The 11,809-nt window shown below is 44.3% G+C and overlaps 1 protein-coding gene and 1 long non-coding RNA gene across 2 annotated transcripts; both read right to left on the minus strand.

Moving 5' to 3' along the window:
• Positions 1-264: 264 nt before the first annotated feature.
• LOC136513159 (basic leucine zipper 23-like) lies at positions 265-2,434 on the minus strand. Its single transcript, XM_066507150.1, has one exon. It carries the CDS (start codon positions 1,263-1,265, stop codon positions 576-578), a length of 690 nt encoding a protein of 229 aa, XP_066363247.1. The 5' UTR covers positions 1,266-2,434; the 3' UTR covers positions 265-575.
• Positions 2,435-3,720: 1,286 nt separating this feature from the next.
• LOC136513079 (uncharacterized) lies at positions 3,721-10,263 on the minus strand. The gene is made up of 2 exons (XR_010773286.1): positions 6,190-10,263; positions 3,721-5,690 (listed from the first exon to the last, which is right to left on the minus strand). It is a non-coding gene; the product is annotated as an uncharacterized lncRNA (long non-coding RNA).
• Positions 10,264-11,809: the final 1,546 nt, after the last annotated feature.

Consider the following 11,809-nt stretch of genomic DNA (forward strand, 5'->3'; position numbering starts at 1 on the left):
CTTTGCAGCAGAATCCTGACAGCTGGTGAACTACTAAATTCAAGTTGGTTCAGACAAACCTGAAAGCTCAACACAGTATGCACACCACAACCTTGCCAAATGATTAGGTCCGTGGTATTTCAGAAAAACCTGGGCAAAAAATTTCCTCAATGTTCTGCAGAATGAACAGAGAATTTGACAATTTTGTAGCTGTTGTCTAATAATTGCATAAAATATAAATTCTTGTGCTCACAGAAATGAGTTTTCAGATGTAACCGTATTCAGTGCATTTATATTAATAGTTTAATATAATTTCAGCTAAGTACAAACAAACTCCAAATCAGAAGTCAAGTGCACTTCATTGACATACCTGCAGTACAATTTTGCATTTTCGATTTCTTCAGTGCTCATATAAGTCATATGTAAGTATTCTGTACCCTATATACACACTGAACACCAGCACAAGAAGCATAAACCACAGCGAAGATAGTTCTACTCATTATCAGTTCCTCCTTTTAATCCATCAAAAATTGATCTTTCAAGCAAGCCCAAAGAAGCTGGCAGAGGCCCCAAAACTGCCAATCAGGCAAACTTGCTCATTCAGCCAGAGGATCAGAACTCACGAAGCTTGCAACAACATCCATGGAATGATGCAAAGCTTCTTGAACATCAATTTCCCGTGACATCCCTCTCCCTTCATCGATCCTGCAATCCGCAATTGCTGGTCTTGAGCTCTCCTCCCAGCCGCCTCCTACCTCCGAGTTGCCATTGAAGCAAAGAGCTGGATCAGCACACGCCACAGAGCCCACACTGCACGGCTTCTGAAACGGGAACACGCCGACCTCGGCGTCGATCTTGCCCCGGACATCGAGCAGGAGGCTCCTGAGCCTCACCACCTCTGCCTCCAGAGCTGCATGGCCCTGCAGCCGCCTCAGGAGCTGCTGGTTGGCGGCACGGAGCTTCTTGACCTCCTCTTCCAAGCAGGCGGCGTGTGCCTTCTTCTTCTCCCGGTACTTGCGCACGGCTTCCCTGTTCCCCAGAGGTTTCCGCGGCTTCGTCGAGTCCTCCTCCCTGGCGTCGTCGTCCTCCCCGCCGCTGCCGAGGACCTGGGTGTGCGTGTGCAGGCACGTGTGGGTGTGCATGGCGGCCGAGCGAGGGCCGGGAGGGTTGCAGCTGTGCGTGTGGGTGCAGGTCGTCGTGGCGCTGTTGAAGATCTCGTCGAAGCTGTCAGGCATCTCCGGGTGGGAGAAGAGCAATTGGCAGGGGAGGTCAGCTCCATCGTCCATTGTGGCAGAGAACGTGCCGAGAACAAATTTCTCCTGTGGTCAATGGACAAGTTGCACAAGAAAGATGCCCGAAAAGAAAGAGGAAGAGGAAGGAATCAAGAACTTGTTCAAAGGATGCTCCTTGAAGCTTCAACAAGAACTGAATTTCTGAGCAGCTATTGCTGGCTGGGGACAAGCAGGTGAAGGGCAACTGAACAGTAGAACCCGGGTGCACTCGAGAAAGGACAGCAAGCAAACTCCTGCAAGAGATGGTGAACTGCCCGAATTGGGTGAAAAGCAAATTCACAAGATGGTAGAGGTTGGAAGAGTGAGGACTGGAAACCACCACCCAGACGGTATCGGTAAACTAGCCGGAAAAGCAGGATTCCGGCATCAGAACCTCGGGGGAGACGATATGGAATCGACGGTAGGGCAGGCGACAGGTCTCTCCTGTCGCGTCCTCACCGCCGCGCTAGCTACCTCTAGCGGGGAGAAGCTAACTTTCTAGTTTCTACCTTCCCTTTTCTCTCCTCTCCCCTTTTCGCCTTTCTCTCGGCTCTTTTTTTTCTCGTCTCACCACCGATCTTTTTGGTGACGACGTCCGATCCAGTGCTTTGCGTTTTAGAGGCGATCGGAGGAGAGAATCCTGGAAAGGGAGTTGTGGAGGAGGAGATGGACGCCGACGTGATTGGATGAGTGGTGGGGGTGGAGGAGACGGAGGGAGAGGCGACGGACGATCCCCAGTTCTTGCCAGTGCTGGAGGAAGGTTTTTGTTCGCTCGCAATGATCGAATGTTTTTACTTGCGGGGGCCTGCCACTTGGCCTCGTTTTGTCTTTCAGTTGGACTTTTTTGCCCCTTAAGATAAGATGTTGTTGCCTAGTTGACTATTCACATCATTTTATTATTTATTTTTTGAAAGATCATCATTATTTATAAATAATTTCATCAAGCAGCAAAGGGTTGGTCGTTGGTAAGGTTGCTGCATTATTAAACCACAGTAATATATAATAAAGAAGCGGTACGGAGACAACAAGGAGAATTTGATCTTTGGTCTATTCGCTTTTGCAATAAAACTTCAGCATGCAGGTGCTGTTTAATACCTCGGTTTAAAAACTTAAAATCACGAACTGGGCACGTTGCATTCAGGGTCGCATCCAATGTGCCCAGAATCACGGTATGCCCGACCATCCACCCTGTTCTTAGGCTGTCCGCACCGTTGCGCGCTAAACAGCCCTGTATCGCGCACGCGCGCCTGTAAACGCTGCACCACGCGCCTGTACCGCGCACGCGCGCGTAGCGGCCGGCTGCACGAGCGCTATTTTCAGAGGCCGGCTGTTCACACGCTAAAACACTGTAGCGAGAGTGAGAGAGCTGGGGAGAGAGAGAAAGGGGAGCGAGGAGAATAAAATATGGAATAGTAGGTATAGAGTATAGGATAGAGATAACATGGGTGCGGGAGAAATTGGTATAGAGTAGAGAAATTCGATGACCATGATAGAATATTCCTTTTTAGAAATGAAAATAGAGGTGGACGAGTACGGATAGCCTTAGTACACCCCACGTGTTCCACGCTCTTTCTCCTAACGCACGTTCGGATGATGGTTTTTTCAGTTGATAAGCTAAAGTTCACGTTCCTTAAGTCTGAACACACGTTCGTATGTAAGTTAGTGACCAGAGTTATTATATATCGAAGTCTTCAAAGATACGTACGTGATAGCTAAAGGTTCTTCTTACACGTTCAGTCTGAACACACGTTACAATTGCAGTTGCAGCACCATGGTTGGCAGCGCGGCCGGCGCTGCAAGCAGCGAACCCCTTGTCGCCGACGGAGCCTCCCTCGCGGTTCAGGATGCCGACGCATCCCTGTCCCATGCGCCCAGGCGGCCGCTAGTCCTCTGCGGCTGTGCCGTGGCCCGCGGTGGCCAATGCAGAGCTCGTCAAGTTCAGTGTCTGCTCTCTGCTACATCGTCTATCTATTTGACAGTTTTGTGATTTGTGCATAGGTTTGACAAACTTAGCTAAAAACTTTTGGGCCGGTTTGAAACCTAGAAATGCAAAACAAAGGAATGAAAAAAATACAGGAATATAATAGAGCAAAAAATAAAAAAAACTACAGCATTTGAAAACACAGGAATAGAAACTTTGGGGGTGTTTGGATTGTAGAAAAACAAAAATGTCATACGCGCCAAAGAAGCAAGGTTCCATGCTTGAGAACTTGAAGAAAACATTGTAGGAATTTTCCCTTTAGGTTTCTATGGATGTTTTTTTTCTTATGTTTTGTAAAGCAAGGTTACATTCCAAACAGGCCCTCAGGTGGTGTAAGTCGTGCATTCAGTTTTTTCTCAAAACGAAATACCCACTGTGGAAAGCCTTTTCCGTTTAAAGAAAACTACTCGTCTACTCCAAAAAGAAGATGCGAGCAGCAGCACGAGTGGGGAACAGAAATCAACACGGAAACAAGAACGGAAGGAGAAATTAGTACCAAGTAGTAGCTAAGCTAGTTTATCTCCACGATAAGGCCTCAGGCCTGGGTCGAAGTCCCTTTTACATGGCTTAGCTTACAGTTTTAACCTAGTTTGACAACGCTATTCTTAATAAGATAAATAATATTAAGGCGAGCTTAGGCACTAACACTGCTGAAGATTAAAGGTATCCGCTGGATCGAAGATCAACGCTTCATGTGAAGTCGGTGAACCGGATGTGACTCGAGTGTCCGGGCACTTCGGACAAGTCCATTTTGATGCGTTCAGTCAGTGGGTAATGAGATAAACTTGTCCAGCACTTCTCTTATAAGAGAAAAAAGAACTTGTGCAGCACCAGTAGGAGAGCAATCTCCAAAACAACCAGTATTACCAGCCACGGACAGGAGACATGACCGTCCTAACAACTGGTTCAATTTTGCTAGTTGCCTGTTGTCCTGCTCCCTCATCTGCAAGTCTGAACACTAAACCTGAAATGAACAGAACCAGCGGCAGCTACTGAACAGTTAGCCAGCAGATTGCAATGGTATGAAGTGGAACTGATGGAGACTCAGAATGCGACACCAGTATACAGGTGCCGAACGATGGTCAGGTTATGCTCCTCTTTGAGCTTTCAGAGTCTAGCTGTTTGACCAAACCACATTTCTTCCCAGTAGCCTAATGCTAATTATGCAACTGAGCAACCTGCAGTTCCCTCCACATTTTCGCATCCGGGCTTGGGACCGGCAAAGGCAGTGTTAAACCGCAAACAAACAAACAAAACAAAACAATCAACAAACCAGGAAACACAAATAATACCCGACAAAAAAATAATCATGTTCTCAGACATATGAAAAAAAACAAATCACGTAACTGGTTTGTGTGCCAAACAAAGTAGCTATTCTTTTAGCATATAAACAGGGCATAGCTTATGATACCTGTTCACAAGTTAATTGTGCAAAACAACAAAGAAACAAGGGAGACGATATGACAACCAGTGAGACATTCAAGGGATTCGTTTGCAGGCTATAACTTTGCTGGAACAATAAATTAGAAGTAAACCTAGTTCAAATATATGTGAACAGGTATCTGGAGTATTGCATCTAGTAGTTTATTAGTCCTTAGGACTGCGAACATTCAACGTGTGCCAATCGTAAAACGTTATATGCTTCCAGTTTGTCCAATAAAACTAACAGTCCTCCAGGTAATTTAGCTAACTTGGCCAGAATAGAAGATGCTCAATTGCCACAAGAACCAGCTCCAATAAAAATCATTCCATGAACACACTCAAGTTCAAAACATGCCTATGGGAAGGGCAACACCATAGAAATTTCAGTAAGTGCACAGCTAAAAAACAGCCAGCGTACACTCAGTACAATCTTTGGTACAGTTGAGATATCCAACATATCACAAAAATCTGACCACAGTAAAGCTTCACGACCACTGATAGGGAAACACAGGTAACCATTCAAGTTCACTCAAGGTCAAGAAACCCAGTTGTAACGATTTCAAGCAAGCACGGAAGCTTCCACTTGGAGTTTTTATTGCTACAGTCCAATCCTAAAGATCTTCCACTTCAAACACTGCATATCAATGCAACAGCCTGAATAATCTGAACCAGGATGACAACTTCAACCCAAACTTGTGAAATTGAAAATCCATGTATATAAGCACTACTGCTAGTCCATGACAGAAATGGCCAAACAGCAAGCAAACAGAAGACTCCAGTTCCATCCCAAAGTAAAGAGAAGCTTGCATTGCATCACCAAGATGGGCACATAGGATGGTGTAGTCAAGGGCAACAATTGTTCAGCCAAACAAGTTTGTTCAGACAAATTTTCTTTTGGCAGGAACAGAAGGAGCAACATCCATTCTTGGTTTTGATCCACAACAGATAAGATGAAGCAGATGGAAGTCCAAAGTGGGGAAATTGCATAACAAGGTTCAAAAAAAGGGAGGGCCAATGTCACAAACACCAGACTGAGTCTGCATAAAATAGAGATGAAGGCATAAAGGATAGTAAAGGAAGTGTTCCGTTCGTTCCAGGATATCAACCTCATGATAACCAACAAAACTAAGGCAATCAATCTCATGATAACCAACAAAACTAAATAACGGTGTCACATGAGATCAATCTCTCTTTGATTTCAGATATTACAGCTCAAAGAAGAGTATAGTTTTTTTTGAAGTTCAAGAAGAGTATAGTTAGTAAGCTGCCTTTGCTCATAATAATTAATAATACCTAATAAATTACTAAAAGGGACTGCGCAATATGTCAAATTTAATACCAAAGTAAAACCAGAAGCAAACCAGTAACTAGATTAAACATTAGTAGGGATCCTAACAGAGAAATTGCGAATTTGGGACCAGAAAGAATATGATGACCACATATGCTCAAGTAAAATATCCTACTAGGAACCAATTGTTTCCAGAATCTGAATAATTTTGCTCAATGAAGGTATGTATGTCAAGCAAGAGTTCTTACTGGAAATCAACGCAAATAGTGAACCTGCACCATCGGATGAGTCATGTAGGTTAAAGGACAGCTTCAAAAGAGAGTTAGTGCAAAGGATTATTTATCACTGGAAGGAAGATTCCATAGGTGGAAACATCTAGAACTCAGAATGCCTAATCCATCCACACTTTAGCTCCAACTGCAGGAATCCAACCAAACATCCATCAACTTTAATCAGACAAGTGGATCCAAAATAAATGACAAGTGTGAGCAAGAGTATTAGGTGTAAACTCTGGTCAGATTGAAGAATATTGTAAGGTGTGCCCCATCACTCCTAACATCCAAGCTTTAACGCTCTCAAATAACTGGAAACCAAGCAAAACACCACCAATCCAAATCAAACAAGTGAACTGGAAAGTGATGTGCAGTCAATAGTCAGAATAGCAGTTAGTGCAAACTCTGGGCAGGGTATGGTCTTGGTTGTGATCATGTGAATCATCTAACTAGCGCAAAGCATCCGAACAACAGGTCAGTCCAAGTAATCAAGCTTTACATTAATGCACGCTATCCGGAAGTTCCCTGGTTAGCAAAAGTGAAGGTAGCAGAATTCGAAAGACAGGCACATATTATGATCAGGATCAGATCGAACTTGCAAAATTGTAATTGCAAAACCTATTTACCTAGAGAGCCCATCTATTATTTTTGTCTATTTTGGTTCAGGGATAGGCTTAGAAAACCTTCAAATCCAAGGCGAATCAAATGGCCAGTGGAACAGGGATGGGCTTTGGAGACAGCACCAATGATTGGAAAATCTATCTCAGCTTCTGTGTGCCACATCTGCACAAACTTGAAACAGTTACTGGTTGAAGAAAGTATCTGGATAGGATTGCTGATATAGAAATGAAGAATTAGAAGCCTCCTTGTAATTTAGATTGTTGCAGCACAACAGAACTCCTAGGCACCCTTCCATCCTTATAGTTTTGTAAGTGGCTGGAAACGTAATAAGAGTATCAGAATGGATGAAAAACTATGCAGACCAAATAGAGAGAAGAAGTGAGAGGTCAAGCGTCACAATTTCTTTTTTTCCAATTTGTTATCTCCAATTGAGGAAAATCCACCCTCCAATGTCCTCCTGCATCTCTGAAGGACACGAACACATACCACAACCAATTTGACCGAATAAATCCAGGATCTCAAACCTTGCTTTTACTATTACTATCAGCAATATCCATGGAGAGCCAGAATATTAACCAACCAGTCAGATCTGAAATTCACCTGAAAACAAGTGATGAAACTAACATAACCGGAATGATCATGCTCTAGACTCTGACCTGTCCCCAGTTTCAAATCAGTTCTTTGCTACAAGGGATTTCCAATTGCCTGCAACCACATGTAAAAGCAAGCACGAAAACATAGATAAAGCCAGACGCAGATAGAAATCCCAAACCAAACATTATAACTGTTGGACTACCAATTACTTGAGCTAAATGATCTGCGAAACACAGAAATACCAGCAGCACAAGAATTAAAGCTTCGGTCAAAGCATATAGCATGATAAAGCAGAAACAAGTTTGATTAAATGAAAGCTGTAGTGCTGTGGTTCTACCCATCTCTGCTTGAATCTCCCAAGTCCCAAACATGCCCAGTACCTTCTACCACTGCAGATTAAATTAGAAGTATCCGAATTTTAACTCAATAGAAGTACCATGATTCATATACTAGCATTTTGTAAATATGATAAGGTTAGAAGTACTCCCAACACATATACCACGTGACAAGCCCATGCAAAAAATATCAGAAGACCTGCAGTAATGACCCCGATCATTATCTACTTCGAGGTGAAGACACTGAACAAACACAATGAGTTGAAGGTTGTAGGTTTGAATAGATGCAGAGACTGGTTCCTTTTGTGCCCGGTGCAAGTGTCACCTAGAGATCTGCAATCAGCGAGACCACCCTCTGGTAACTATCTATTTGGTAGTGAGATGAGAACACTTAAATAGCATGAACATTCATCATCAAATAATGTGGGGATAGGATAAAGCCTGATAAATCACCGCCAGTTTCAGCTGCAAGTCCTATCTCTGTGGCGAAGCCTCCCAAAACTGCAGATTTACTATCGAAGCATCAAAGGTAGCTTACGAGAAAATTCAATTTTCAAAGAACATTGATAGGAGAGGATTGTTATTTGAACAAACACAGGGAACCCTGGACAGTTCAGAACTTCTTATTGCTCATGCAGAAGCAGAATCAAACTCAGGCTCCAATCCATCCATATAATTCAGTTGCTGGAGAAAACCACCAACCCAAATATAAGAAACAAGAATTTTAGGAGTACCAATAAAAGAGTGAGAGGAGATATATCCAAACGATGTTCTACAGATGCTATGAACTCGGAGTCCAGTCAAATCTTCAATCTACCTCCAAAACATCACCTCAGTTGCCTCTGCAGATCCAGCTAACAGTATTTTTCCAATTAAGGACAATCAAGCTTCTAATTAGTCCGGTGGCAGTCTTCACACCACCATGATTTGACATCAAAACAGCCATATATATAGCGAATCAAAAACAACGAACATAAGCAAACCTCCACCCTTCAACTAATCTCTCCATAACCAGCAAGGGCCTTTCCTTTTGCATCTAGGAGGACAAACTCTGTAGATGTGTCTCCCAAAACTGCAGATTTACTAACGAAGAGTCAAAGGGGGCCTATGAGGGAAGTCGATTTTCTAAGAAAATTGACAAGAGGGAGGACTGTTAGTGTTCAGAACAAACACAGGGAACTCTGAACAGTTCCGAACTTCTGATTGCACAAGCAGCAGGAGGATCGAACTCGCCTCCAACCCATCCATCCATCCATATAATCGAGTTGCTGTAGAAAGCCACCAGCCCCAATATAAGAGTTTAAGAATTGCAGAGGACAGAAATTTTGAGAGTATGATGAACCAATAGAAGAGCGATAGGCAAGATATATCCAAACAATCTTCTCCCGATGCTATGAACTCCAGTCCAGCCAACGCCTCAATCTACCTCCAACACATTCCTCTGTTGCCCCTGCAGATCCAGCAAGCAGTATTTCCAACGAAGAGTAATCAAGCTTTCAAGCTTCTAATAAGTCCGGTGGCAATCTTCACACCACCATGATTGACATCAAAACAGCTTAAAAATGAAAAACGACGAATGAACCATATGCAAACCTCCACCCTTCAACTAATCTCTCCATAACCAGAGAGGACCCTTCCTTCTGCATCTAATAAAGTAAGAGAACACCCAAAAGGGCACAAGCGAGATCAGCCGTTAAAGTAAGAATGGACCGAAGGTCTCGAATCCACCTCGTGTGCAGGCTACGATGGCACTATCTGATGCTGATGGTAACACACGTCCACACCGGGAGACTATCTTTGAGCCTGAAACCACCATGTCCAAGTGACAAAACCAATGAACCGCCGGATCTGACAGAAGACTGACCTGCCTCCATGTCCTCGCCACACGACGCCATATGACGAACTCCCAATACCCAATCCGATCCAATCCTGCAACCCACACGCTGAGAAGGCGAAGACGAAACAGGATCGACACGAAAGCTAGACGAATCGCAATTCGCAAGAACGAACAATAAACCGCAAACCGAACAACCCCGCCAACCAAACTCAGGCTCGCTCCTCGCGTCGCAACGAAAACGCCCCCAGGGAATCTGCGAGAGCACGGAAGCGCAACAGCAGCGAAACAAATCAACCAGCCGGAGAAGAAGAAACGATCCGGCTCGAAATTGAATTCGAAAAGGAGAGGAAGAGAGTGAAGAAATGGAAAAACGCAAACGCGCCGAGGCGACGAAGGCGGCGAGGCGCTTGAATGCCGACGCGAAGAGAGGAAAACCAGAGCGCGAGGGAAAGAGGTCGTCCGGTGGGCGCTATTTATGGGCGGGGAGAGGCGGTGGAGTGGAGGGTCAGGCCTGGCGCTGGCGCCAGCCGGAGAGGAATCCCAGGCGGACACGGCTCTTCGGCGCACGGCGCCCCGCTGCGCTGGCGTGCGCGGGGACGTTGGCCGCCCGGCAAAGCAACGTGCAAAGCTGGGGTCGCGTCCCGTCGCACTCGGACGAACGAGCGGACGGCGGCAAAGAGGGCTGAATTGGTCGTATCCGGGTTGGTTTTGAACTGGTCGGCCGCGGTCGGTCGGTTCCGGGTGGTTCGTGGTTGGCGTCTCGGCAACGCGGCGATCTTTTTGGGCATTTCACGTGGTCATGGCCTGGTGGGAAGGCGCCGCGGACCGGGAAATTTCTAGGCACCTCGGGAGTTCTGTGGGTGGGGACGTGACCCTACCGCTGATTGCCGACCGTTGCCCTAATCGTGTGCGTAAAAACACGTGCTGCTGGGGCCATGCTGTCCGTTAATTCAAGAAGAGTCGGTTATTTGCCTGCAAAATATACCAGACAAAATAAGGATTTTTTTTGAATTGTTTGCCTTTCATTAATTAACCGGCCGAAGCCTCACAAGACAACCCGCCTGCCTGGCTAGCTGGTTGGGCTCGTGTTGGCCAGCCCACTCACGCGGGCACTGTTTACCTAAACAGTGTCTTCTAGAACAGTATTTTCTATCACGATAATCCAGCTGGAAAATTATTTTGGTTTATTTTTCAGGTCAGCGGAACAGCCTGAACAAGTCCGTCACACACGCTGAAGTTACATGCCACCTCTCCATGTGTCTTGTGCTTAAGACTTCTTTCGCCAAGACATGGGCTATTTTATTACAACTTCTATGAACAAACTGAGCAAGCCCCAACTCCTGAATCTCCCTTAGAACCAGCAGTGCCGATCCTAAGGTTTTGAGGGCCATCTGACGAACCCATCGCGACGGCCCCTCTGACTATATATAAATCTTATAATATATATAAGCGCTAATTGTTTTTTGCAAAACAAAAATAAATCTAATAATATATTTTTAATTTAACATGTTTGATAATTACCGAGGAACAATGTAGACTAAAACTAATATGATTACCTTAAGGAAGAATAGAACTCCATAATATCCATTGCTTCTCATAAAAAGATGATTCTTCGGACGTTTCTTGATGCAAAATCATCAAGGACGGTATTGAGATCAATAGTATCCAAGATATCTTTCTCGATGGTGCACATAACCAATCCATTTAACCTTTCTTGTGACATAGTTGATCTCAAATAATTCTTCAACAACTTCAATTTTGAGAAACTTCTTTCAGCTGAAGCTACAGTCACATGTACAGTTAAGAGGATTCGATAGGCAACTGAAACATTTGGATAGCAATCTACAGCTATAACAAACTCCAGAATCTTAAGCGCTGACATCAAAGAATCATGCAAAGTCACTTGTAGCACCTTTAATTCTAGAAAAAAAATCATTGATCTTAACATCGGATGAGTTATCCTGAGAAAATGTTTTCACAAAATTCTTGCAGTGCAGCCAAAGATCAGCTTCATCCAAAGATTTCAAATTTTTTGAGTTGAACAAGAACCCAAAAACATTATTAAATTTTTTCATCTGCTCAAATCTGCTAGTCAACGAAGCAATTGCAGCATCAATCATAACATTGAAATACTCTACTCTAAATGAGTCCACAACAGACTGTTGTAATTTCTCATCTTGGTCATCTTGTTCATCAAAATATTTCTTTC

Source organism: Miscanthus floridulus, chromosome 16, assembly GCF_019320115.1.
Source record: "Miscanthus floridulus cultivar M001 chromosome 16, ASM1932011v1, whole genome shotgun sequence".
NCBI lineage: Eukaryota > Viridiplantae > Streptophyta > Magnoliopsida > Poales > Poaceae > Miscanthus > Miscanthus floridulus.

What these genes read in the sequence shown, in the direction of transcription:
- LOC136513159 (XM_066507150.1), bottom strand. Translation starts at nt 1,265, where the DNA reads ATGGACGATGGAGCTGACCTCCCCTGCCAATTGCTCTTCTCCCACCCG.